This window comes from Strix aluco, chromosome 5, assembly GCF_031877795.1.
Source record: "Strix aluco isolate bStrAlu1 chromosome 5, bStrAlu1.hap1, whole genome shotgun sequence".
Lineage (NCBI taxonomy): Eukaryota > Metazoa > Chordata > Aves > Strigiformes > Strigidae > Strix > Strix aluco.
The window spans coordinates 7,734,195-7,761,487 of NC_133935.1; the positions used below are offsets into that span (position 1 = coordinate 7,734,195).

The 27,293-nt window shown below is 51.1% G+C and overlaps 2 protein-coding genes across 4 annotated transcripts in view; one reads left to right on the forward strand and one right to left on the reverse strand.

The window, feature by feature from the left end:
- LOC141923969 (alpha-2-macroglobulin-like) overlaps positions 1 to 8,813 on the forward strand; it is a 40,544-nt gene extending 31,731 nt beyond the window's left edge. For all 3 annotated transcript variants that reach the window (XM_074825741.1, XM_074825743.1, XM_074825744.1), the window contains exons 28-36: positions 668 to 833; positions 1,861 to 2,084; positions 2,653 to 2,871; positions 3,177 to 3,304; positions 3,676 to 3,766; positions 4,468 to 4,536; positions 4,912 to 5,014; positions 5,844 to 5,885; positions 7,664 to 8,813. In XM_074825741.1, the coding sequence (XP_074681842.1) occupies positions 668 to 833; positions 1,861 to 2,084; positions 2,653 to 2,871; positions 3,177 to 3,304; positions 3,676 to 3,766; positions 4,468 to 4,536; positions 4,912 to 5,014; positions 5,844 to 5,885; positions 7,664 to 7,689 (1,068 nt within the window). In that variant the 3' untranslated portion in view covers positions 7,690 to 8,813. The remainder of the gene's footprint in view (positions 1 to 667; positions 834 to 1,860; positions 2,085 to 2,652; positions 2,872 to 3,176; positions 3,305 to 3,675; positions 3,767 to 4,467; positions 4,537 to 4,911; positions 5,015 to 5,843; positions 5,886 to 7,663) is intronic.
- A 1,967-nt stretch (positions 8,814 to 10,780) lies between these two features.
- The window catches only part of LOC141923975 (alpha-2-macroglobulin-like), a 32,044-nt gene continuing 15,531 nt past the window's right edge, over positions 10,781 to 27,293 (reverse strand). The window contains 21 exon segments of the mRNA XM_074825756.1: positions 10,781 to 10,957; positions 11,723 to 11,764; positions 12,594 to 12,696; positions 13,072 to 13,140; positions 13,842 to 13,932; positions 14,304 to 14,431; positions 14,737 to 14,955; positions 15,527 to 15,750; positions 16,754 to 16,919; positions 17,205 to 17,279; positions 17,622 to 17,778; positions 18,926 to 19,010; positions 19,514 to 19,690; positions 20,085 to 20,168; positions 20,669 to 20,720; positions 22,030 to 22,151; positions 22,777 to 22,903; positions 23,179 to 23,407; positions 23,755 to 23,863; positions 26,274 to 26,415; positions 27,057 to 27,227. Of these exon segments, the coding sequence (XP_074681857.1) occupies positions 10,932 to 10,957; positions 11,723 to 11,764; positions 12,594 to 12,696; positions 13,072 to 13,140; positions 13,842 to 13,932; positions 14,304 to 14,431; positions 14,737 to 14,955; positions 15,527 to 15,750; positions 16,754 to 16,919; positions 17,205 to 17,279; positions 17,622 to 17,778; positions 18,926 to 19,010; positions 19,514 to 19,690; positions 20,085 to 20,168; positions 20,669 to 20,720; positions 22,030 to 22,151; positions 22,777 to 22,903; positions 23,179 to 23,407; positions 23,755 to 23,863; positions 26,274 to 26,415; positions 27,057 to 27,227 (2,598 nt within the window). The 3' untranslated portion in view covers positions 10,781 to 10,931.

The window sequence follows — 27,293 nt, forward strand, 5'->3', positions numbered from 1 at the left end:
CTACATTTTGATTGGCTGTGATGATTGCACTCTTGAGCCATACTTGAGAATCTGGCTTCAAAAAGACATGCATTGCTGATGCTAACATGTCACAAAAAATAATCCAGAAATTAAAAAAAAAATATATATTCTTTCTTGTGCAGAGATAGAATTTACCTCCAAACTAGAAGCTACGTTATCAAGCTCCAGCAAAATGAAGGCCCTGAAAAAGCAGAACTAAACAATCAAAAGCAAAGGGTAGAGCAGAAGGTGAAAGCACAGAACAGTCTCAGGGTGATAGAGGAGGAAAGCAAGTATCCAGTACATCTACAGAGGGGAAGTATATCAGAGAGCTCCCACTCACTGAGACACAATCAGGGCAGCAATTATTCTCAAGGCAGAAGGACTGGAGCCCTGCTTCACAGTCTTTAAATCAAACTGGGAAAAAACATTACAGCAAGATGTATTAAAGAATAGCAGATACAAGATAAGGAACAGCCTTTGGCTGGCATTCGTTCCAGAGGGTATTGGACCTGAATTGGAGGAGTACACAATGGGACAGTTTTTGTCAGACAGGAGAGTGGGGACATCAAGGGTCCATAGATAACATTCAATTCCTGTTGTTCTAAGATGGACCTCACTGTGAGCTCTGGATGTTCCAGCTCAGTCTCTCTCTCTCTCAACCCAGCACTCAGTGGTGCGTAACGCTCTGTTCTGCCTGGAAATGGCAGCAGATGAGAAAGAAAACCACGTGTACACCAAGGCACTGATGGCGTACGCCTTCGCCCTGGCAGGGAAGGAGGACAAGCGGAAGGCATTACTTGGCTCACTTGAAAAGGAAGCCGTGAAAAAGGGTGAGTGCTCCTGGTGGGACATCTCTTTCTTCTAATCCACTCGCCTCACATCTTCCCTTGATAAAATGGCTTTTATTGGTGGGGCAATGGCTGCAGGAAATGGCTTCTGTGGGTGGGGAAAGGTAGAGGGAGAGGAAAGACTTGTGCAAAGCGGTTGCATTCTTGGGAACTCCCTCTCTTGCATTCTTGGGAACTCCCTCTCGGTGCCCAGTCCTACTTCTCTGCTCCAAAGGAGTTCATCAGGAAGCACCAGGCACCATCCCCACCGGTGCTGAACTAAAGGGCAGCTCTGACAGCATCTCTGCTCAGCCCGCTCCTCTTGCCACACCAGGCACTGCTTAGCAAAGGCTTAGCAATGTTCATGGCCACTCCTTCCTTCCAGTGCACGTGCTCAACATAGAACAAGGCTGACTTTGCACAGCACGTGGGCCAGTAAATCAGAGGAGAGCTGGATGTGCTGAGAGAGAAAACAAGCATACAGGCCATTTCGGAGGCCACAGCACAAGCTGTGGGTCTCCCAGGAAATCATGTTATGACTTGGAAGCATTCTGGTAAAGTCAGGCCAGACAGCGGGTTTGCCCAAGCGTTGGGGAGCAGGGCTGTGAAGGAAATACCCCTGGCACCTTCTGCCTTCTCTGCCTGCAGGTGACTCTCAAGCCCTGGTCACATTCTTTGGGTTGTTTTGCCTCACAGAGCTTGTCAGTGCCCGACACCGGCACCTCTGCTGAACCAGGCAAGGAATGCCAGCCTGGTGCTCTGCTGGTGCTCGAGCCCATCAATGTCTGTGTGAATCTGGAGTCTAGGACAAAGTGGTGTCCAGGCCTGAGGACTGAGCCTCAGCAGCCTCAGGCTAGTTGTAAACCTGCAGCAAGTCCACACCTAACCCTTCCCACTTCATCCTGCATGACAGATACATCCTGGAGGCTCTGTCCTCCCAACTGGACCGGCAGCAGATCAAGAACTCCCTTGCAATAACTACTAGTAATTTCTTCTTGTCTTGTCTCCGTGCTCCCTGCCTCCTGTGAAGATGGGTCTGTTCACTGGCAGCGGCCTGGGAAAGAGCCAGAGGTTGATCTCCCGTACTATCACTACCGAGCTCCCTCTGCTGAAGTGGAGATGACAGCCTACGTGCTCCTTGCTCACCTCACCACGCAGCCAGCACCCTCCCAGGAGGAGCTGTCGTTCGCATCTCTTATTGCAAAGTGGATCAGCAGCCAGCAGAATCCCAACGGAGGCTTCTCCTCCACCCAGGTGAGCTGCTTCCCTCCTGCCACCTCACACATCGATGGCACAGATGGGAGGTGTCAGAGACCCAGGTGGGAGCACACTGAGGTTTGCCAGGGCGAGCACTAGCCCCACAGTATATCCCTGGTTGCCAAGTTCCCCAGAGGCTAGAGGCAAGTATGTCAGGTACCGCCTCTGGGAATGACTGGTACTTTGACTAATGACCTATCTTCCTTGACACAGTGGGGCAGAACAGTAGGGACACAAGGGATACGTGTCTGTGCTTTGGAGAGGGCTCCCACTGCAATTGGCTTGTGCATGTGAAGTTGCTGCTTCACCCTGTGGCGAGCGAGTGAAGGCTGCACAGAGCTCCACACCAGGGAGCTCAGGGAACATGCAACTGCTGTGCAGAGGACGTGGGAAGGGAATGGAAACGTGCAAAAGCTGCTCTTTCCCTCTGTCCTTTCTGCTTAACCCCAGAGAAAGTGAAGAATGGAGGGGAGGGTGCCTGCCGACAGCAAAGGACAGGCTGTGGGAGGACAGGCCGTGGAAGGCTCACTGCATCCCCCTGGGTGCTGGGACCCGTCTCTTTCAGGACACAGTGGTGGCTCTCCAGGCCCTGTCCCTGTACGGAGCTGCCACCTACGCCAAGAGCGGAGCAGCTTCCACAGTGACCCTGCGATCTGGAGGGGACTTCCAGCAAGACTTCCAAGTGGATCCCACAAACCGGCTGCTGCTCCAGCGCGTGGCCCTGCCCCAGGTGCCAGGGGAGTACAGCACGGAGGTGTCTGGAGAAGGATGCGTCTACCTGCAGGTGAGGGGCTGGGGGCAGGTGGCACCCTGGGAGGGGAGCCCCTTGCCAGGCAGAAGCCAGGAAGGGGGCCACAGGGACAAGGGAGAGGGAAGAAGTGGGATGGAAGGCTCTGGGAGAGGAAAGAGGAAAAGAAGGGTAGAGGTGTGTGGAAGAGAGAGAGTGGCTGGGAAGGAGGGAAGGATCCACAATGTGGAGGAGCTGTGGGGATGGAGAAGTGGGGAGGCTGGATCAGGAGAGGGTCTTCTCTCTCCCGTGTTGAGCACGCACACACACATGCTCACACAGAGCTGCTGGCTCTCCCTTAGACAAGCCTGAGGTACAACGTGCAGCCCACGCAGGAGGATGCACCCTTCATGCTTCGTGTGTACACAATCCCAGAGACGTGTGCCGACTCCAAGGCTCACAAGGTCTTTGACATCGGCGTAAATGTCAGGTGAGTCTGCGTGTGGGTCTGAGCTTTCCTGAGAAGCCACGGGAGCTGCAGGGTGAGGGTTGTCCGGGGTGAGTCAGTCTGGAAGCCCTGGAGGAGCGGTGCATCTCCTGGAAAAGTGGGCAGGAAGCAGCTGCGCTGGGAGGAGAGGCTGTGGGGGAAAGACATGTCCTGCAGTGGTGGAGCTCCGTGCGTGGCCCTGGGCTGGGCTGCACAGTGAGAGGCTGCACAGCTCACCAGGAGACCCTGGCATAGCTGGAGAAGAAGGTGCTGGACTGCCAGGACTTGGCGGGGTGCCAGGTGTTATGGAAAAGGTGGAGGTGCCCCCAGCTTGCACTTGAGGTGCGCTGAATCTTTGTTGCTTGGTTCCTTAGTTACACTGGGGAGCGCAATGGCTCCAACATGGTGATTGTTGATGTGAAGATGCTGTCAGGATTCATCCCTGTGAAGTCCTCCGTGAGGAAGGTAGGAACCTATTTGTCAAACAAGCAACATCCACCTTTTTATCTTCATGAACACTTCCAAGTGTCTGTAGCAATCTAGAGGGCTTCAGGGTTGAATCATCAGCTTGACCTTGCCATTGTCATCAGCACATTTTCCCTGTACAGGATTATCTTTTCATACGTGGCTTAAGGCCAGCCCAAGGGGAGACAATGTGGTGTATCTAGGAAAAATAGACTAATTTTTTCTTTGGAGTGGTGATGGGCACCTTCCACTGTGTCCTGATAGCTCCCTAAAAGCACTGGGTGCAGAGGACATTCTAAAGTAGTCCTGTTTCCTTTTTCCCTCTGCTGATCTGAGAATACCTTATAGCAATGTAACTGTTTAGATCTTGGGTCACTGAGACGCTGAGCAGGTTCATGGTCTGGAAAATAAAGGTGATCATAAGATGCTGCAGAACTGGCAAGCCAGAAGGAATGTCTTTTCATTGAATTGTTCCATTACTGTGCTTGAAGCGGTGCCCAGTCCCTGCTCGAGCCTGGCTGTACGTCCCCAGCCAGGCTGACGAAGGGAAGGCCTAGGGACCATGATATCCAAGGAGGTAGTTCCATGCTGCTAACAGTTCCCTGAGTGTTTCATCCACAGTCCATCCCATCCATAGGGCTGTCCAAGGGGCACAGGGAGCCCAGCTTCAATGCAGTAACCCCTTGCTCTTCTTCCTTCAGCTGGAAGGCCGCCGTGTTATTGAGCGCACAGAGTTCAGTACCAACCATGTCCTGGTGTATCTCGAAAAGGTGGGTATCCGTCTGGGGCAAGGATAGGTCAGAAATGCAGTCATTGGGCCATTTGGCCACACAGGGCAAAAAATCTGGGACTCAAAATCACCACGGCTCTGACAAGAATAGGACTGAATCTTTCAGCTTTGCTGGTACCTCCCTCCCGGCCCCCCGCAGGCTCTCCCTGCGCCCCGCGCACGGATCGGGCCCGCACCTCCCCACCAGCCAGAGCCTCCCGCAGTGTGGGGACAGACCCCGGGGTTCCCCCCGCCCCTCGGCCCGGCCCGCAGCCCCCACACCCCCCGGGGCCCGGGAGCGGGTGCCAGGGCCGAGCCAGGCAGCCCGGGGGCAGCGCGGAGCCGCCCCTGAGCCTCCCCCGCTTCCCTTCCGCAGCTGGGCAGCGAGACCCTGGGCTTCTCCTTCACGGTGGAGCGGGACGTGCCCGTGCGCGGCCTGAAGCCGGCTCAGGTGAAGGTCTACGACTACTACGAGACCGGTGAGCGCGGGGCCGGGGGTGCCCGCGGGAGGGAGCGAGGGCGGGCGGGGGGACGCGCGGAGGGGCGGGGGCTGGGGGGACCCGCAGCTGCCCCCGGCCGCGGCCATTGCCCGGCCCCGCGCTGCGCGAGCTCTCGGGGCGCAGAGGGGCGCGGGGGGCTGGAGGCCGCCGCCGTGCCGCCCTCCTGCCCCTGCCGCTGCCCGGGCAGGCTCCGGACAACGTGGCGGGGGCGGGCGGCGGGGCAGGGCTGGGGGGTGGCGACCGGGGGGGGTCCCTGCGTGGCTGCGCCTCCCAGCGGGAGCTGCCGTGCAGCCGCCCTGCCCCGAGGGAGAGCGCGGAGGAGGCCGCCCTCAGCCCTCCGGCCCCGGCCGCCGGCCTGCCCGGGGAGCGCAGCCCCGCCGCGGGGCAGAGCCACGGCCGCGGGGGTCCCGCCTGCACGTCCGGCCCCAGAGCGCGGCCGTGCCCGCGCCTCCCGCAGCCCCGCCGCTCCCTGGGCCTCCGCGGGCCCGGCTGCTGCGCCGCGGGGGCAGCGACAGAGCCGTCCCCGGGCCCCCCGGCGTGGCGGGAGAAGGGGCCGCAGCAGCCCTGGGGCACACGGGGGTGGCGGCTGCTGGGGCTGCCTGTGCCGGGTGGCTCTGCCTCGCTGCCGCGGCCCCTGACAGAGCCGGGGCCGGGGGTCCCTCCCGCCCGACGGGGATCCCCGGAGGGGACCCGCGGGGGGTGGCAGCGCCATGCGGCGGGGCTTGGCAGAAGCGGCTCTCTGGCCCCCGCCCCTCTGCCAGCGGCGCTGACAGCCCGCTCCCTCCCTCCCTCCCCTTCTCTTTTCCAGATGAGTTTGCCACACAGGAGTACAGCGCTCCCTGCACCACAGGTAGGCTACTGACACCCCTTCCCCTCTTCACAGTCTGTACATCTCCTTCACTGTATTTTTGGTGTTCCAGACTGTGCTTCTCTCTTTCTGCTCGATGGGTAATCTGAATGAGATTGGCCCAACACACAGGCACAGATTTTGTATACAAAATTGAGAGCACGGGAGGCACAATGTTGTTGTCTCATTCAAAATCCACCGCCCCTGAATTCTCAAAGTGGTTTGCATAGTCAGGTTCTCCTGGTTTGAATGAAAGTTGTGTCCCTATTGCTCTGTTACTGCCCCTTGGACTTTTTCTTTGAGTTCAAATTTCTTGTATCATTCTCGTTGTCTCAGATTTGGGGTATCCTTCCTGAGAGCCACAGCTAGTGTAGCTGTGGGATCACGCTGAGGGGACGTGGCTCTTTCAAACCACCCGGCACTCTCCTCCCCAAAAGCGCTGTGTCTGGAGCAATGGAGCAAATCGGGGACCACCAAAATCTAACCCATAAAGCAGCATGTCATGGTCTGACCTACCGTGATTTCATGCCATGTTCCAGCACCTCCTGCCCAAGCCTGCTGTTCCTTTTCACTAAAGCTGTAATGCAGTGCTGCTCTTAGCCTCTCGCTTCCTACTCTGAGCCTGGAGCCATACCTGCAGTAGGGAGGCCTCATTACAGAGGAATCCCTCCCAACCCTTGATACTGAAGAGGTAAGTGTTTGGGAGGTAATACAGGAGTTTCAGTGGAAGGCCCAGACCAGGTATACTTCTCCTGTCCTATATGGAATCTTCCAGTATGAAGACTGGCAGGTCTAGCTTCCCATTCCCTTGGAATATGGAGGTTTCTGGAAAGCACTGAGACCCTGGGAAGTGGTTTTTCACAGGGCCTGACTGTGAGCAGAGAAAAAGTGATTTGGACTTGGGAAAGGCAAAAGCTTTGTCTCTTGCTGGTGGTAAATGGTGAAATTTATCTCCTTTTGTGTTCTTATCTGGTGTTTTGTAAGAAAGCCTGAACTCCCAAGCTTTTACTTCATACTGCTTGCTAACCTGAGCTGTGTCTATAGGTACAGCTGTGTTCTGCTGATTCTGGGCCTACAGCCTCCCTTAATGGAAAGAAAGTGCATAAGTCCTAAGACAGACACTGAGTGGACAGTAAAGCATTTCCAAAGGGTATATTAGTGTGGTCTGGTTATCCAGTCTTAGACTAGTGGGTAGGCTTTAGATTTTAGGCTACTTTTCCCCATGTCCATTAAAAGGCAGAGATTTTATCTTCCTTGGAAAGGAAGATGGGAAGTTGCTAGTTAAGAGGTCCATCCACTGGTCTAGGTGTCCAAAGGTGGTCTGCACTGACTAAAAGGCAGATCTCAGTTACAAAGCAGAAAGCTTTCTTCCCTGACCTGAATGGTACTGGTTGCAGCAGATTCCTTCCACTCTCTGCAGGGAAATAAATACACTTTAAGAGCATGTCTCATTGCTGCGGTGAACATCCTTGCTGCCTGTTTGCACTGTGCTCCCGTGTCCATCCCAGCTGTGACAAATCCCACCCTGCTGATCTCTCCCAGTGGATCAGAAAGAGTCTCAGCCCTCTCCCAACCTCACACAGCTTTGAAGGTGACTTGAGTGTTGAGTGCTATGGATGGCCCTCAACTCCGGTCAAACAGCAATTCACTCTCCTGAGCTCTGCTTCACACACAGCCTGGCTTCCCAAACCCACATCTTGCTCGCTCTGTCTCAGCCTGAGAGAGGGATCTAGCATATCTCTCTAACTCCTGTACCTACCCATCTTCTTCCATCCTTGCAGAGGAAGTAGACCAGGGCAATGCATGAAGAACACTCCCAGCTGCTGGAACCCACCTGCCTCACTACCACCACCACCATCTACGGAGTAACAGATGAATAGTGCCTGCAAGGAACGGGAAGTGAACTTTATAAATAAATTAACTGTAGTCACCAATGATTTTTGAACAGTTTATTCCCAGTTGTTTTTTTTCCTGCTCAGCCTCCAGTCACAGCTTTAATACCCCCGGCTTCTTAGGTTGAAGAGCATCCCATCCAGCCATGCTGTGTGCAGGGCAAAAAGGCTGGCAAGTAAGAAAAAAAAAAAAAAAAAGAGGACGGAATGATTTAAGTTGAGGTCAGCCTTTCTAATGTAGCCCTCTCAGCATTACGTACTCTGAACTTGTCATCCAAGATCCTGTCTAATCAATGGAGAAGGGCAGGTACCTCTTGAGAATCATTTCTCTCCCCTGGCTTAGAAACCACAACCTTGATTGCATTGGTCTGTGCAGGTGTCTGTCCATGTCTCCCACCAGTAGGCAGCCTAGATGATCAGCTAACGTTGCATGAAATTCAACCTCTGTGCTGTGCCCCACAGACACCCCTTCCAGGATTGTTTCTTGTCTGTGTAAGAGTGGGAGGAGATCCACAGTCTGCTGCCTTCTAAGATCAGAGTGTGCACAGGGGTGCGGGAGGGATGTGTGCAAGCCTTGTGCCTTCAGCTGCTAACTTATAATGGCCTGTTCTCCAGTTCAAGCTTGGGCCTTCTTGTGGAAACTTCCATATCTTGTGCCTGCTGCTTCTGGGAGATTCCCAAGGAGAAGCTAATGGCATTTGCCAGTAACTGACCTACCGAGGTCTAATTTAAATGGCACACTTATTTAAATCATAGACTTGCTTTGGTGAAACTGTCCTCTTAGATATCTCCAGGTATGCTCCCCTTCTCTTGGTTTTGTCCCATTAATTTCTGGTTTTAACTTTTGAATGGCAGAAAGATCTTATGTGACTGTTTATTCTCATGAAATGCTTACTGTTAGGTTTCACGGCTTATTGTGTATCCAAAGTATACACAGCTAGTGGTTCCATCCAATTTTTTTTAGTGTGCCTAACCAAACAGTGTTACCGAGAACAAATAAAGTTCTTCATCTATTTTGCTAGATATTAATATTACATCACTTTGTCTCCTGTGGTGTTTGGTGAATACTCACTCAAGACCTTTTTGACACCTCATATTCAGAGAAGTCTATAGAATGAACTGGCTTCAGTGATCGCTGAGCAAAATTTCTAATCAAACATGAATACTAATTGCATTTTGTTTTGATTTAGAAATAGTAAAACCATCTAATTTCCTACCACGAGTCAATTACTTTTCAAAGTTCTCAAAGTAACATAGTTTTTGGTTGCTGAATTAAACTGTTTTGATTTTAGACCATTGTGATTTGCCTCAGAGGCATGCCATGCATGCTCCATGGGGATAGAAATTCAATGTTCAGACATTCCTGTACTTCCTTAAGGTAGCCTTGCTAAAGTTTCCTACACGGTATGCTGTGGAGGACCTGCAAGTACGAGCCTTTGACAATTTACAGCCTAGTCAAGCAGATTGATGTTAAACTGCTTTACAGATATGGGGCTGCCCATGGGCAATAGTTAGGTGTTGCCTAATTTAAAACCAGGTGGCAGCAAAACTTTGTGTTAACTCTTTCCATGGTAGAAAGCCATTATCCAGATTTTGTGAATGGAACACACTCCAGTGATTTTACACACTTTTAAAGTAAATTATCATGATGATAACTTTTTTTCATTTGAGCAGGAAAGATCCAACACCATAGCCATGTAGAGTACTCACCAGAAGGTAAATGAAAATGAAGAAGCTGTTGCCCTCCATCTACAGCCTGCTGTAAAGGAGAGTCTGTTTGCAGCCCTGTGGGTGTATGCACGAGTTTGCAGACCTGGCACTTCGGAACCTGCTTGCCCCTAAGTAACAGTCTCAGCTGGGACTGTGTCTCCGGTTCAGTCAGTCTCTCATGACCCCATAGCAGGGCACAGCTATCAAAGGGGCCAGAGCAAATTACTTTCCTCACTGTGTGAGGAATTCCAGCTCATGAAGGGGAAAGAGGGTCTTGAAACACCCATGTGGACGATGACAACGCAAAGAGCTTCAGTGTCACTGAAACGAGTTCTTTGCTGCATTGGTGACTTACATTTTTGACACCCTGGGTCTGTGTACGTGCAAGAAGCTCTGTGAGGGATGCCTACAGGTGTGTTTGCTTAAGCTTACAGGGTCAAAGGCATCTCTGCACACAGAACCATGTAAATAAAATACACAGGGTGCCATACGACCCACTGAACTAGAGCTGATTGCCTCTGCATCCCTGGGAGAGATCTAGATTAGAGAGAACAAGATCATTTGGAAAACTGACATGCAAAAAGTTTAACCCAAACTACGACATGGGAACGCAGGGCCTCCCCTCCGAATTCTGAAGCACTGTAAGTCTAGTTGTGAGGGCAAAAAAAACCCTGTATTAAAATTACTCAAAAAACCCAGGAGACCTACAGGCCTCCACTGAGGGGAAGAGGATAAAGTTCTCATGAAAAACACAAGGGGTTTAGCTCATAAGGTGGTTCTTGGTTGAAATTCTAATGACATTGTTAAGTTCCTGATCTGCCTCTGCTTTCACTTCAAGTGTTTAGGAACAAGCAGACCATGTCTTCACTGCTAGAATGGGAAAGTCCACAGCTCTTCACTTCTATCTGGGCTGCTGTGAAAGATCAGATTGGACAGGTTCACACCATCCTTCCACCTCACAGCAGTGATTTCACAGCAGGATCAAAGGTGATATGTGATCAGAGGTTTATGTCCGAGGATTATCTTGCAGAAAACACCTGCTTTTAGAGGCAGGAAGCCAAGTTTCCAGTGCATAATGGCTGAGGTAGGATTTCCTCTCCTCCTGGAGAACTGGCAAGTATGGAAATGAACCTTCCCACTGCCAAAAGCTGTCTGCCTTCTGGTGTTCCTGAGGAGTTGCCAAACACCACCTTGCCAATGGCTCTGGATTTAAATCTCAGGCCATTACACAGTCTGAGCTATGGCTGGGAGAAGAGACAAGACACAGTAACAAAAAATAAGGCCGGAGGCATCTGATGAGAATCAAGACTTAATTTATTTATAGTGTTACTTCCTTTTTGGTGTTGATGCGTCCTCCTCTAGCATTTCAGTAGCCCCTCCTCAATAAGATCTTCTAGGGGCGGAGACACGCAAGCTGATCCAGCCAGGCTCAGACAAGGTGTGCTCTTCAGGCGTTTCCCTGTTCAGCCTCGGCTGGGGTGGGAAAAGAACAGAGTGAGACAGGTATCCCAGTGAAGCAGTGTCCAGAGCCCTGGACATCTTCTCATGAACTCATGTGAGTTCAAGCTCTGTTAAAATCTGGGAAACTGCTTCACCTAAAAATGTCCAGTTGCAGGCAGATAACAGAATGGGAATAGCTGGACACGTTCAACATATCCATGCTACAGAGAGGGGAAGCAGATTTATCTTGGACATACATGAGCTATCCTAACACATTCTCTCTCAGCACCTGGATTTCCCAAAGGAAGGCAAATAATAACCCAGGGCAGAGTCTGAAAGGTTCCCAACAAAGACACGTGAAAAATGTCAAAATTTCACCAAGATGTTTGGGAGACAATTCCTCAGTACCCGTCTGTGTCTGCAGCATGGCAAATGTGGCCCTGAAAAGGGCAGAGACGCAAGAGTGTGGTTTTCAGTCCCAAGGGAGATTTCAATCTTATTTGTTGTACAGAGCGACACACGCACGAAGTGCCTCTGTGCAAATCAAGGCAGTAACGCTGGGATTGCTACTCTCAGTGAACCAAAATGAAAGCTGTAGCCAATCTTACAGGGGACATCGGGTGGCAGCATTGCCTTTCCTCTCCGTACCGAGGCATGCCTAGAGACTGCAGTCGGCACAGCGAAGGCCAGTGCTGACAGTACACACCGGCTGAGGAAAGCCGAGGGCTGCAAAGCCTCATTCGAGACAACCTGCAAAAGCCCGTGCTGGAACATCTCAGCTGTTCCTGTGCGTCCTACCTGTGGTGCAGGGAGCGCTGTACTCCTGTGTGGCAAACTCATCTGGAAAAGAGAAGGGGAGGGAGGGAGGGAGCGGGCTGTCAGCGCCGCTGGCAGAGGGGCGGGGGCCAGAGAGCCGCTTCTGCCAAGCCCCGCCGCATGGCGCTGCCACCCCCCGCGGGTCCCCTCCGGGGATCCCCGTCGGGCGGGAGGGACCCCCGGCCCCGGCTCTGTCAGGGGCCGCGGCAGCGAGGCAGAGCCACCCGGCACAGGCAGCCCCAGCAGCCGCCACCCCCGTGTGCCCCAGGGCTGCTGCGGCCCCTTCTCCCGCCACGCCGGGGGGCCCGGGGACGGCTCTGTCGCTGCCCCCGCGGCGCAGCAGCCGGGCCCGCGGAGGCCCAGGGAGCGGCGGGGCTGCGGGAGGCGCGGGCACGGCCGCGCTCTGGGGCCGGACGTGCAGGCGGGACCCCCGCGGCCGTGGCTCTGCCCCGCGGCGGGGCTGCGCTCCCCGGGCAGGCCGGCGGCCGGGGCCGGAGGGCTGAGGGCGGCCTCCTCCGCGCTCTCCCTCGGGGCAGGGCGGCTGCACGGCAGCTCCCGCTGGGAGGCGCAGCCACGCAGGGACCCCCCCCGGTCGCCACCCCCCAGCCCTGCCCCGCCGCCCGCCCCCGCCACGTTGTCCGGAGCCTGCCCGGGCAGCGGCAGGGGCAGGAGGGCGGCACGGCGGCGGCCTCCAGCCCCCCGCGCCCCTCTGCGCCCCGAGAGCTCGCGCAGCGCGGGGCCGGGCAATGGCCGCGGCCGGGGGCAGCTGCGGGTCCCCCCAGCCCCCGCCCCTCCGCGCGTCCCCCCGCCCGCCCTCGCTCGCTCCCGCGGGCACCCCCGGCCCCGCGCTCACCGGTCTCGTAGTAGTCGTAGACCTTCACCTGAGCCGGCTTCAGGCCGCGCACGGGCACGTCCCGCTCCACCGTGAAGGAGAAGCCCAGGGTCTCGCTGCCCAGCTGCGGAAGGGAAGCGGGGGAGGCTCAGGGGCGGCCCCGCGCTGCCCCCGGGCTGCCTGGCTCGGCCCTGGCACCCGCTCCCGGGCCCCGGGGGGTGCGGGGGCTGCGGGCCGGGCCGAGGGGCGGGGGGAACCCCGGGGTCTGTCCCCACACTGCGGGAGGCTCTGGCTGGTGGGGAGGTGCGGGCCCGATCCGTGCGCGGGGCGCAGGGAGAGCCTGCGGGGGGCCGGGAGGGAGGTACCAGCAAAGCTGAAAGATTCAGTCCTATTCTTGTCAGAGCCGTGGTGATTTTGAGTCCCAGATTTTTTGCCCTGTGTGGCCAAATGGCCCAATGACTGCATTTCTGACCTATCCTCGCCCCAGACGGATACCCACCTTTTCGAGATACACCAGGACATGGTTGGTACTGAACTCTGTGCGCTCAATAACACGGCGGCCTTCCAGCTGAAGGAAGAAGAGCAAGGGGTTACTGCATTGAAGCTGGGCTCCCTGTGCCCCTTGGACAGCCCTATGGATGGGATGGACTGTGGATGAAACACTCAGGGAACTGTTAGCAGCATGGAACTACCTCCTTGGGTATCATGGTCCCTAGGCCTTCCCTTCGTCAGCCTGGCTGGGGACGTACAGCCAGGCTCCAGCAGGGACTGGGCACCGCTTCAAGCGCAGTAATGGAACAATTCAATGAAAAGACATTCCTTCTGGCTTGCCAGTTCTGCAGCATCTTATGATCACCTTTATTTTCCAGACCATGAACCTGCTCAGCGTCTCAGTGACCCAAGATCTAAACAGTTACATTGCTATAAGGTATTCTCAGATCAGCAGAGGGAAAAAGGAAACAGCACTACTTTAGAATGTCCTCTGCACCCAGTGCTTTTAGGGAGCTATCAGGACACAGTGGAAGGTGCCCATCACCACTCCAAAGAAAAAATTAGTCTATTTTTCCTAGATACACCACATTGTCTCCCCTTGGGCTGGCCTTAAGCCACGTATGAAAAGATAATCCTGTACAGGGAAAATGTGCTGATGACAATGGCAAGGTCAAGCTGATGATTCAACCCTGAAGCCCTCTAGATTGCTACAGACACTTGGAAGTGTTCATGAAGATAAAAAGGTGGATGTTGCTTGTTTGACAAATAGGTTCCTACCTTCCTCACGGAGGACTTCACAGGGATGAATCCTGACAGCATCTTCACATCAACAATCACCATGTTGGAGCCATTGCGCTCCCCAGTGTAACTAAGGAACCAAGCAACAAAGATTCAGCGCACCTCAAGTGCAAGCTGGGGGCACCTCCACCTTTTCCATAACACCTGGCACCCCGCCAAGTCCTGGCAGTCCAGCACCTTCTTCTCCAGCTATGCCAGGGTCTCCTGGTGAGCTGTGCAGCCTCTCACTGTGCAGCCCAGCCCAGGGCCACGCACGGAGCTCCACCACTGCAGGACATGTCTTTCCCCCACAGCCTCTCCTCCCAGCGCAGCTGCTTCCTGCCCACTTTTCCAGGAGATGCACCGCTCCTCCAGGGCTTCCAGACTGACTCACCCCGGACAACCCTCACCCTGCAGCTCCCGTGGCTTCTCAGGAAAGCTCAGACCCACACGCAGACTCACCTGACATTTACGCCGATGTCAAAGACCTTGTGAGCCTTGGAGTCGGCACACGTCTCTGGGATTGTGTACACACGAAGCATGAAGGGTGCATCCTCCTGCGTGGGCTGCACGTTGTACCTCAGGCTTGTCTAAGGGAGAGCCAGCAGCTCTGTGTGAGCATGTGTGTGTGCGTGCTCAACACGGGAGAGAGAAGACCCTCTCCTGATCCAGCCTCCCCACTTCTCCATCCCCACAGCTCCTCCACATTGTGGATCCTTCCCTCCTCCCCAGCCACTCTCTCTCTTCCACACACCTCTACCCTTCTTTTCCTCTTTCCTCTCCCAGAGCCTTCCATCCCACTTCTTCCCTCTCTCTTGTCCCTGTGGCCCCCTTCCTGGCTTCTGCCTGGCAAGGGGCTCCCCTCCCAGGGTGCCACCTGCCCCCAGCCCCTCACCTGCAGGTAGACGCATCCTTCTCCAGACACCTCCGTGCTGTACTCCCCTGGCACCTGGGGCAGGGCCACACGCTGGAGCAGCAGCCGGTTTGTGGGATCCACTTGGAAGTCTTGCTGGAAGTCCCCTCCAGATCGCAGGGTCACTGTGGAAGCTGCTCCGCTCTTGGCGTAGGTGGCAGCTCCGTACAGGGACAGGGCCTGGAGAGCCACCACTGTGTCCTGAAAGAGACGGGTCCCAGCACCCAGGGGGATGCAGTGAGCCTTCCACGGCCTGTCCTCCCACAGCCTGTCCTTTGCTGTCGGCAGGCACCCTCCCCTCCATTCTTCACTTTCTCTGGGGTTAAGCAGAAAGGACAGAAGGAAAGAGCAGCTTTTGCACGTTTCCATTCCCTTCCCACGTCCTCTGCACAGCAGTTGCATGTTCCCTGAGCTCCCTGGTGTGGAGCTCTGTGCAGCCTTCACTCGCTCGCCACAGGGTGAAGCAGCATCTTCACATGCACAAGCCAATTGCAGTGGGAGCCCTCTCCAAAGCACAGACACACGTATCCCTTGTGTCCCTACTGTTCTGCCCCACTGTGTCGAGGAAGATAGGTCATTAGTCAAAGTACCAGTCATTCCCAGAGGCGGTACCTGACATACTTGCCTCTAGCCTCTGGGGAACTTGGCAACCAGGGATATACTGTGGGGCTAGTGCTTGCCCTGGCAAACCTCAGTGTGCTCCCACCTGGGTCCCTGACACCTCCCATCTGTGCCATCGATGTGTGAGCGAGCAGGATGGGAAGTAGCTCACCTGGGTGGAGGAGAAGCCTCCGTTGGGATTCTGCTGGCTGCTGATCCACTTTGCAATAAGAGATGCGAACGACAGCTCCTCCTGGGAGGGTGCTGGCTGCGTGGTGAGGTGAGCAAGGAGCACGTAGGCTGTCATCTCCACTTCAGCAGAGGGAGCTCGGTAGTGATAGTACGGGAGATCAACCTCTGGCTCTTTCCCAGGCCGCTGCCAGTGAACAGACCCATCTTCACAGGAGGCAGGGAGCACGGAGACAAGACAAGAAGCAAATATTAGTAGTTATTGCAAGGGAGTTCTTGATCTGCTGCCGGTCCAGTTGGGAGGACAGAGCCTCCAGGATGTATCTGTCACGCAGGATGAAGTGGGAAGGGTTAGGTGTGGACTTGCTGCAGGTTTACAACTAGTCTGAGGCTGCTGAGGCTCAGTCCTCAGGCCTGGACACCACTTTGTCCTAGACTCCAGATTCACACAGACATTGATGGGCTCAAGCACCAGCAGAGCACCAGGCTGGCATTCCTTGCCTGGTTCAGCAGAGGTGCCGGTGTCGGGCACTGACAAGCTCTGTGAGGCAAAACAACCCAAAGAATGTGACCAGGGCTTGAGAGTCACCTGCAGGCAGAGAAGGCAGAAGGTGCCAGGGGTATTTCCTTCACAGCCCTGCTCCCCAACGCTTGGGCAAACCTGCTGTCTGGCCTGACTTTACCAGAATGCTTCCAAGTCATAACATGATTTCCTGGGAGACCCACAGCTTGTGCTGTGGCCTCCGAAATGGCCTGTATGCTTGTTTTCTCTCTCAGCACATCCAGCTCTCCTCTGATTTACTGGCCCACGTGCTGTGCAAAGTCAGCCTTGTTCTATGTTGAGCACGTGCACTGGAAGGAAGGAGTGGCCATGAACATTGCTAAGCCTTTGCTAAGCAGTGCCTGGTGTGGCAAGAGGAGCGGGCTGAGCAGAGATGCTGGCAGAGCTGCCCTTTAGTTCAGCACCGGTGGGGATGGTGCCTGGTGCTTCCTGATGAACTCCTTTGGAGCAGAGAAGTAGGACTGGGCACCGAGAGGGAGTTCCCAAGAAGGCAACCGCTTTGCACAAGTCTTTCCTCTCCCTCTACCTTTCCCCACCCACAGAAGCCATTTCCTGCAGCCATTGCCCCACCAATAAAAGCCATTTTATCAAGGGAAGATGTGAGGCGAGTGGATTAGAAGAAAGAGATGTCCCACCAGGAGCACTCACCCTTTTTCACGGCTTCCTTTTCAAGTGAGCCAAGTAATGCCTTCCGCTTGTCCTCCTTCCCTGCCAGGGCGAAGGCGTACGCCATCAGTGCCTTGGTGTACACGTGGTTTTCTTTCTCATTTGCTGCCATTTCCAGGCAGAACAGAGCGTTACGCACCACTGAGTGCTGGGGAGAGATAACTAGTGATTAGAAGGCTGGGGAGAAATGAGGTTTTTGCCTTATTATCGGCATATCATTCCACTGAATTTTGAGGAGGGGTCTGTGAGAATGAGGTCTAGGTACATGTAGGCTACAATGTGTTCCAGAAATGTCAAATTTGCCAGCACATCATTCTTATATCACAGGGCTCAACAACCAAGTCCTTTTTTCCAATCGAGAAAATTCTGGGCAGTACTGTGTCATCACAGACTGACACGACATAACTGACTCAGTTAGGGGGCAGCCACATACAGTTACAGGCAGTGGAATCTCCAGCAATGCGATAGTGATGTAGGCCGTCAGCGAGATCTCGTTGTCCACTCCACCCTGCAGGGAAACACAAAGGTAGAAGCTGACCCCACCTAGCTTCTTATCTTCAGTCTTTTCTCCCACTATAGTGGGAATACTTTATTCTGCATTGTAGACCTTGAGCTTGCCTCTTCCCCCTTGCAGCTGATGTGGAGGTACCAACAGCACTTATAAAGTGCAGGTTAGCCTTCATTCTCCTTCTTATTGTGGCATGCATATCAAATGGCATCTTGCTCCCTAGTGCAATTCCCTGACATGGGAATTTCCCATCTGCCTGTACATTCAAGAAGCTCAGCTGGACCCATCTGACTTATGGTCAACTTCTAGCCTCACAAAAAAACAACCAGGCAGACATTTTACCTTCATAGCATTGTTCAGGAGTGTCCCAGAACTGCGGAAACAGCCATTCTCCTTCTGTTTGTAGGACAGCCAGACCAAAGCATCCTGGATGTGTCTCTCATCTATGAAGATGTGAGGCCGGGCCTGGGCGAAGGACTTGAGGACAAAGGCTGTGAGCCTGAAACGGAGAAAAGCAATGAAAGGGCCTGAGCAGGCCTGTTGTCTATCTCAGGTGACAGGGACCATGTGCACATCATATGTCTGGAGAAAGACAAGAAGGCCTGGGCAACTTTGGGCCAATTAGTCAGACTACATATATTTTATATCTTCACCTTAAAAAATCTGTCAGAAAAATGCTTCCCACCTTGATTTCTTGTCCCTCTCTTGGCTCATAAAACTCTGTGTTTCCTTTCTGTTGAGGCTACAGTTTGAAGGACAGTGATTGATGATCTGTATCTAAAAAAAATCTCTTTGGAAAAAGCTGGGAATTGCATGCCAGTTAGCTCAACATCTGCATAACAGTAATACTCAAAATGACAGGGAAGAATAATTAAATCCCTGCTAGCTCATGGTCTGCTGGCAGGACTCTTGCACTAGAAATCCATGCCTCGTGGGTTTCCCAGAACTCCCCAGAGTTTTAAAGTAAAGAAGTACATATTAAAAGAGTTTTTGCTAGAGTTGTTACAAGCAGTTATGGAGAAGAAGCAGGCATGTGGTGAAAAGCCAACATGCTGTCAAGAGCCAAGACCTGTTTCAGAAACTAAAAGCAAACTGAAGGTGATGAAATCATCCATTCTTACCCTTAAGTTGAAAATGCATGGCAATGATACACTGGATCAACTCAAAACTTTGCAGTAAGTCACACTGGCAACACACACGCTCCTCTTTGCTTAGTAATCACAAACACTCTTGGAAAAAAACATACAGCACTGCTCTTGGGTTATCATCCTTTCCACTTATATGGAAACACCTTTCCCAGCAGTCTTCTCCACAGATGCTAGTCTAGAAGAGCTGCCACGGCAACTCTTCAGCCTTCCTCAGTCAGGATGTGAAACCCCTGCTCCCTTCTTCCCCAATTGATCTCCATTTCCTTCTTAACTATCATGGACCTCAGAGCTGCTGGTAGGAGGATGTGCTTCAGCTACCTAACTGGATGATGCAGCCTATTTCATCAGGTAGAAGGCAGCACAGAGACCACACCTGCTCTGGAAAGCCTGATGGTCTACAACAGCATTTCCTATTTACTGTCACGCAGCATTTATTATAAATGTGTAGGTGAGAAAGAGAAGCATATAAGGGAGGCATAGGTGACACTGAAATCTCACCAGGTGTTCCCCAGTTGGCCATAACGTGGTCCAAAGGTACTGTAAGAGCCATCTGGGTGCTTGTAGTTCAGCTGCCTCTGATAACCTGTAATGGAGAGTAAAAGTAAGATTCAGATGCCAAAGCCTGCTGAGGTATGGAGGAACAGAAAAACACCTGTATCAGCAAAGGCAAAGGACAGAGGAGTAGGTCAGTCCTATCCTAGCCAATAAAAAGTACAGGTACATCCCCATCTCCATGCACTGCTTGTAGTGCATAAGGAGAAGCAACACCTGCCTTTCTTCAAAAGGAAGGCAGGACGTATTAATGACAGTGGACAGGTCACTCTAGCAGATCACCTGACAACTCTGCACTGCATTGCAACCCAGTCAGGGAGCAGAGAAAAGTGGGTGAAATTATCAGATACCCTAATGCTTAAGCATCAGAAAATAATAAAGGAAAAAGCAGCAAAGAGCCTTCTCAGGCATACAGCAGAGACCATCTGTTCATGAAAGAAGCTCTTTCCACATCTGGCCAACATTTGACAGAACCACCCCAGGCAGGATCTGGAAAAAAGCCAAAGCAGAAGCAAAAGCCATGTCTCAGCTCACCGCTCACTAAGTATCCAACGGCCTTGGATTTCACTTCCTCACTCAGCTGTTCTGTCTTGTTCAGATAGTCCAGGACATAGATGTTGGGTGCAAACAGGACCATGTTCTGCTCCCCACAGCCGAATGGCATCTGGAGGAGCTGGTGCAGGTTCTGCATGGCAGTGCCCATGATGTCGCCTGGGGAGCAGGAGATGCCAGGGAGATATCAACAACGCTCAGGGCTGGCTATCAGAATCAGAGGGAGCTACTGAATGAGAGAAGCAGGAGATGGCAGAGAAGAACAAAAGAAAATCTGGATTGATAAAGCTCCTGGAATGAAACACAGAACAGCAGAGAAAAGGAAAAAAGGGAAATGAGAGAGAGGTTAGAGAACTGGCAGAGAACTCTGAACAAAAGGACATGCAGAAAGGGGAAGAAGAAGAGCGTGACTGGAAGGGAAAGTGCTCAAGACAGAAGGGACGAAAGACAGGACTGAGGTGTGATGGAAATGAGGAGGAAAAGCTGTGAGGTAGGAGGCCAACACAGAGGGGGAGAAACAGCACATGGTTCCTCTGCCAGGCTGCTCACTCACCCTGCACTGAGAAATATGCTCTGCCCGAGTCTTGTACCACATTTGAGGGTAGCAACAGGGAAAACTTCTCTTTCACAGGCTCTCCTGAGAGAGAAACAAGACCCAAACAGCTTCAGTACAGCCCCAAGAAATGACTAATGGAAGGGGAGGGGGCTTCAGTGAAACAACAGGAACATCTCCTATTAGAAATCCCCTGACTTTCAGGCATTTTGGTTTTCCATGGCTATAAGGCAATCTCTGCATGAAACCAACCCCAGCCACTGTTAGGCACTGTAGATCACATACAGCTTTTTCCTGGGTGTGCTTGTAACTCCACTGTCAGCACACAAGAGAACAGGGATGCAAACTGTCATGCTAAGTCTGCCCTAGCTCATACCCGGATGCTTAGCCAGGATGGTCCATTCTCTTGGATTTCCTTATGTCTTACATCTCAGGCTCCCAACTGATGGGGCATGTTTTCATTACCTAAAAATATCAGCCTATCTGGAATATGGTAGAGGCAGCACTGTCTTCCTCCCCCAGGTACATCCCACCCATCAAACCCCACAGGAACAGATGGAGAGGTTGGGGAGAGTGGTCTTTACCTTTTACACAGAGCACAGAGTTCTGGGCTGTTTCCTTCTCAACTCCTTCAGGCTTGGGTGGGATAAAGGAAAAGAGAGGTGAGAAGTTAGTGAGACATGAAATACAGACAGGCAGAGGAATCCTGAACACGGACAGAGGAATTCATGAAAAGAAAAGTGAGTGAACTGAAGGAGAGGCAGTCACAAACACTCCCTGAAACACAGAGCTCTGAAACAATTTAAGCAAGTAATAGAAATATGATCCTAAGTGACTGGTGTTGTACATGGAGAAAGGACAGGAAAGGGAGAGGAGAACACTGCAGGACTATCACACGGATGACCTGCAACTATTGTATGCAGCCAGAAACACTTAACAACCTTGTAACAAAAGGACTGCAGCACTACAGCAAGTGCTTTTGTTAGCAAAAGCTCACAGTAGCTCTAGAGGGCTGTCCTGAAGAATGTCTGCAGTGCTATTTATCATAATGCTGCATATACTTTAGGGAAAAAAAATGTGTCTGTTAATAATAGAAAGGGAAGATGTTGTATACTGTAATACCTGGAGACACTACTGATACCATACAACATAGTAGGCAAGGTACAGAGAAAAGCTAAGAACATAGAATCTACCTGCCAGATTACCACATCAGTATAATAAATTACCATTTTCCTATAAAGGATATGCAATACTGTCATATAATATTCCCTTCTGTACCACATCGCATCAGCGACTCTTCTTACCACACGAAATGGATAAGCTGTAAAATTTTAACAGGTTTCCATGGACTTTTCTAATATCTGGAGTATTGAGGGGACTTCTCTACAGGCATCGAAATCCCATAGGTGACTGTGATTCACCCACCTTCATCCTGGTGCCAGGCTATGGTGGCAAACCAGAACTGCATAACACTCAGCTTAAGAGGCAGTTTACTTGGTCTCAACTAGCAGAGAGGCAGCATGTGCTGACTGGCAAACTTACTGGGGGTGTCTCAAAAGGAGGAGAGAGGCTGTAAAGAGGGTGTATTGAAACAGGAGGTGACAGGTGGGAAATAAAGAGAAAGATGGATTGGAGTAGGAATCCTGCTACAGTAGGGGATAGGGAAAGTTTGGAGTCCTGGGAGACACATTGCAGAGCGTTATTAAGCTGCAGTCTTTATGCAGCCCTGCGAAAATATAAAGATGATGTAAGACTATCGTATTGCCACGCTGTGTAGCGATGTCACAGAATCATAGACCACGTTGGTTAGAAGGGACCTTGAAAAATCATCTGGTCATGGGAAAGGGAGCCTAGATGAGATTATCCAGCATTCTGTCCAACTGCATCACAGTGTACGCTCTAGCCTGTGGGAGAGCTCAGTCCTCCCTTCCCACAGCCCACATACCTCCACCAGCAGCTGCCTGATGACCGTGTCCTTCCGCCCTTTCTCAGGGGTCTCCACGATGGCATTCCCACAAGGCTGCTGGTTCTGCAGGGCCTCAGTGCTCACCGAGAACTCCACCTGCCCTGGAGGAAACAGGGGTCAGCCAGCCCTGCCACTTGCAGGAATTTCAACTCACAGGCTCATGGATGGGGATTTTCTATCACACCTGGGTCCTGCTTCTTTCCCACAAGAACAGAGCTATCTATATCAGAAGCCATCCTGGAGCAGATGAGCTGCACTGCCATTGAAAGGTGACTCTCTTTTGGTGACTATTCCAGAACCTGGGACACCACAGTGGCGGGACTCACCAGCCCCACTGCTGTTCAGCACACTGCTACCCCACATGAACACCACAGCTGCTACCACAGCATGTAACAACAGTGAAAACAAAGTATGAAGATCCCACGGGGCAGTCGTCTAATCTCTGGGAGGAATGGAGCTGCCAGAGCATCCCTGCTGGCCAGCAATGTCTCTGGCTTCAGAAGATGTTGTCCAAGGGCTGTAAGGCTTGATGGTACTGCACGTGGTGCCAGACACAGCCTTGGACACTGAGTCTGCCAGCCTTTGTCTTCCAAATAACCCCAGATGAGACAGACACTCAGTTGCAGTGCTTCCCAGGAAACTGTGTGGCTCTAACACTCAATACTGAACGGGGAGAACAGCACAGAGAAACCCTCCCTGCAGTTTTCAGCACCCTAAGACCTTTACCTAGAGATTTGGGAGTCACCAGCCAAGCCACGGTTTTCCTTCCATTCTCACAGAGACAATGAGATTCTTCCTCCTTTTCCACCGGAGTAGCCAGGAAATGAGTAGACTGAGCCAGAGTCACACTGACCTGTCAGTTGTAGAGAGGGGCACAATCAGGGAAGGGTGATCATGAGGGACAGGGAGCTAGGAAGCCATAGCAGTAGCTATTTCTTCAGTAGCAAAGGAGCAGGGAGATGGAGTTGTGGGTTCTGTGTTTGGAGTATATAGGAGGAATAATGTAAGAATTTCAGGGTTGAAGGGTCTAGGGACACTCTGAGATAAGATAAGATAAGAAGGCTGGGTGAAGGCAAGAGGTGTTCAAGAAGGTACACAAGTACAGAGAAGGATTTAAACCTTCCTTACCCTGATGCAGGCAGCCAGGTAGTTGAAAACGGTGGCTTTCAGCGTGAAGGACTCACCACGCACCACAGAGTAGGGCAGGGTGAGCTCTACAAAGAAGGGCTGGAAGGCTCTGAGGGACACTGTTGGGGACAGGCCAAAGCCCGTGTCTGCCGAAGTGCAGAATGCATTGGCTTTCCACTCGGTGATGGTGTCAGGGATGGTCACATCTAGATCAGCATTTCCCTCAGAGCTGGTGAAGCACAGACAGCAAGGACAGAGGGATGATTTTTATGGCATTTTGGTGACTATCTGTACCCCTTTTGGCCTACTGAACAGTACTGTCTCTGTGAATGATGGGGCACAGTGTGTTTGTTGCTGTAGGGCCACCCCACATCTTCTACCAGACCCACAACCACTCGTTGGACAAACCTAACCACGGCTGAAGGTAATTTCATCTCAGAGTATTGCCAAGTGATCTTTGCAAACAATGAAGGACTTTTTGGCATTGAAAAGGCTTGGCAAACATGTGGGGATTCATGTTTTCACCTTATAAAACCAGTTTTATTAAAAGTGAAGGAACTAGCCCAAGGTCCTCACCTTATAGATACTAAACTCCAAATCCAAGTTTCTGGGAAATACTTTCGGACTGTCTCCGTCACCTCTTCAGGAGTGCTTGCTGTGGCATAAAGTCCCTGTGGCTGAATGGCTGAATGTGATGAGATAGAAAAGAAATCAACTACTGATAACTCCAAAGCAAGATCTGCATCAACATCATGCTTTGGTCTGAAAAAGCAGCAATCTATGTGGCAATCAGGAGCTGTACTGGCAGCAAATGTTTGCTGTGGCTGTAGTGAGCACTGGTACCAACAGCAGCAAAGGTTCAGGGTCAGGGCTTATTAGCCTTCCATTATTTCCTGCTGGTCTCTAGCGAACCCCAAAGTTTGTGGGGCAGCACTTCAGAGGGTTAAACAAGGATGGTAGAGCAAAGAGCTATTTATGACCTTCTGTGCAAGCAGCTTTCAGGTACAGTCTTGATGTGACAACCTTCTCCATCCTATCAGGCCAGCCAGCAATGGAACGTCCCTCTGTTGCAGTGGTTTTTGTAGGGTCATTTTGACTCAGAAAACCACCTTCCAAATCTATGGCCTCCTCAAGAGCTAAGCTGAAGATGCTCAAACTAAAAACATGCAGCCAGAATTCAGGAGGGAAAAAAATAGACTTTTTGACTAAAACAAAATTTTCACATGCAAAACTTATTCCCAGGAATATATTCTGAGTTTGGGATGAAAATTTGTAAAAAAAAAAATAAGCCTTTGTTTTACTTTGGTTTTGAACAAGTGGAAAAAAAACATGGGGTAGGTGGGACTTGGTTTTCTTGGCTTTTACAAACAGGAAAAGGAATACACCCCAAGAGATACAGAAGAAAAGTTCTTAACTAAATTCTAGTTTTGGTCATCTGCTTTGGCTAAATTAATTTCTACATTTGGATAACAATTTTGTAGCTATCAAGTATCCATACTATCTGTGCAACAGGCACCACCAGAGTCTGAGAAAGTCTCAGGACATGAGTGAAAGATGCTATCAGAGCTGTATCACATAGCTCCTAGCAAGAGTGACAGGTGGCTTGCTTATATTTGTCTTTCATGGTATTTCAGTCTTCTTACTGCTGCCTATTTCAGTTTAAAATAGTTTAAAAGCACCCATCCTGCATCTTAGCAACTTGTGTCAGAAGTTGAAATTGTCTTAAAACTGGACATATACAAAAGCACAGGTTCTTATGCCAAGGAAAAACTCTCTGAATCAGTTATCCAGCTAGAATAACTTAGATTTTCTAGGGTATTTCCCTTAATATGTGACTCTGGAGGATGATATAGCCGATTCTGTTGCCCAAACAGCTACAGTGTAAGAGTTGAGATAGCTCTTAGAAATAGGGTGTGTCCATTTCAGACTGGACTTCTACCACACACATCTTCACAGAATCACAGAATCATCTAGGTTGGAAAAGACCTTGAAGATCACCTAGTCCAACCATTAACCTAACATTGACAGTTCTCAACTACACCATATCCTTAAGCATATCCTTAATATCATTCAAGATACCAAATATTAGCTCACTAACAGAAGAAACAGAAGTTTTGGTTAAGACTAAGCATACAGGAATGTCTCTCTTCATCTTTATCTTGACTTTTTAATGTTGAAGCATTAGTCTTGCTCACATGTTGATAATGTTACATGTATTGGTCCAACATCATGTTTCACCTAACATCAGGCCTAATCTAAAATTTAAGAGATTAGTTTAAACTAGATGACAAAATTCCCTGTGTCACTAACAGGTGGAAACAATCACCTTCCCAAGGCAATTCAGCCCATCCTACAATAGGTGTCCTGGATTCTTGGACTGACCTATTCTTTGAAGTCATCCACCTCTCTCCATCACCTAGAAAAACAAGACTTCACCAAACAGCTAAACCAAATTAAGACTCTACTGTTGCCAAGAAGGGGCAGGTTTAGTTTCCCTCTCTTCTTCCCTGCTTTTCTCTTCTCTGACCCTGATTCTGCTTCTTTCGCTACTTGTACCTATCCCCAAATCCGCACCCTCCAACTTGATCTCTATCCCCTTGCCCAGTCAAAAGTAAGCTGATTTCATCTTACCATTCTAAGCCCCCAAAGTCTGCCAACTTGTCACTGAAAATGTTGTCATTCACTTCATCTGGTTTTGACCACACATAAAACTGGATGAGTCAATGAGGACAGACTGAAAATGGTATTGGAGACCCCTTAAGTGATATCTGAGAAGAGAAGTCTACTGTAAAAGCCTAGTGAACAGAGAATTCATCAGCAGAATAATATCCTTTGCTCTGCCAGAGTCTTTGAAGAATACCTGGTTCTGCTGATTTCTCATGTGGAGTTATCAAAGCTTGTCTGTAGACCTTCACAACCCAGCAAATGAGATAAGCCCCATGCTCATGCAGAAGCTGAAATCTGTGAACCCACCAATTCAGCACTACTTCCAAGGGTTCAATTCTCAATCCCAGCTCTTGTTTAAGTGTTCACCCCAAAATACAGACAGGATCTCTGTTCAGAACAGAGGTGATAACAAAACCCCTTTCCCTTACCACCTGTCCTCATTGCATGCATAGGTCTTGCAGACATGACTGGAGATGATGCAAAGCGGGCTCCTCCAGGCATGTAATTCTCACTGCTGCAATACCAAGGCTTCCTCACTTTGGTATTTGTGAAAACCTTTAAACCCATTTCCTGTGGGAGAGAAACCAAACATGGGGTTTTGTCACTGATTCCTGTTGAGGTTTCCACAGCAGACCTAAGGTTGGTATTTTACTGCCTCAAAAGGAGAAGCTGTTACTGTCTGTGGATTGGACCTTGAGATGATCCCCCCAGCCTTGAGTCTGGGTGCCTGGGTGGCTCAGAGATCAAAGAATAGATCCATTCTGTTTCTGGTTTCTGTTTCTAGGGCACTGGTTCCTGTCCAATTCCAGCCTAGGGGTCAGGATGAGCCAGGGAGTAGATATAGAGTTTTCTCTCCAGAAGGAAATGTCTGTGGCTATGATGCAGCTCAAGGACATATTGATTTATTTGGGGTAACTGTAATGGTACAGGATTATTTACCTCCCATTAGAACCTTATTTCAAGTGAACCTCAAAGCTTTTACTATAAGAAGAAAACTTCGAGACTGATCCCTTTTCCACTAAGTGGGGAGCAAAGCTGGCAAGACAGTTGAAGTTTATGACCCTCACCGAATTTTCTTCTGGATAAAAATTAGTGTCAGATCATTCAGATTCACCTTCCCTTCCCTTGTTACATTCCATTATGCCACAGAAGGCTTAAGCATTCTCAGTTCTTCTCCCACTCCACTCCCTAACCATGCAAGAGGGCTATACCTTTAGGATGCTGTAAGTGTCCTCTTCGTTCACCTCCACTACTGGAGAATAGGTGATCCCATCCACAACTATCTTCTTCAAGGGGATGCAATTCTCCAGGGGCTCCTCTGAGACCATGTCTGGACCATAGTTATAGCCATGCAATTCCTTCACTGGCAGCAAGCTATACACCTAAGCAGAAAGAGCCAGGGTATTTAGCATTTTCAGTGTCCACTGTCACAAAACACAACTGAGGGA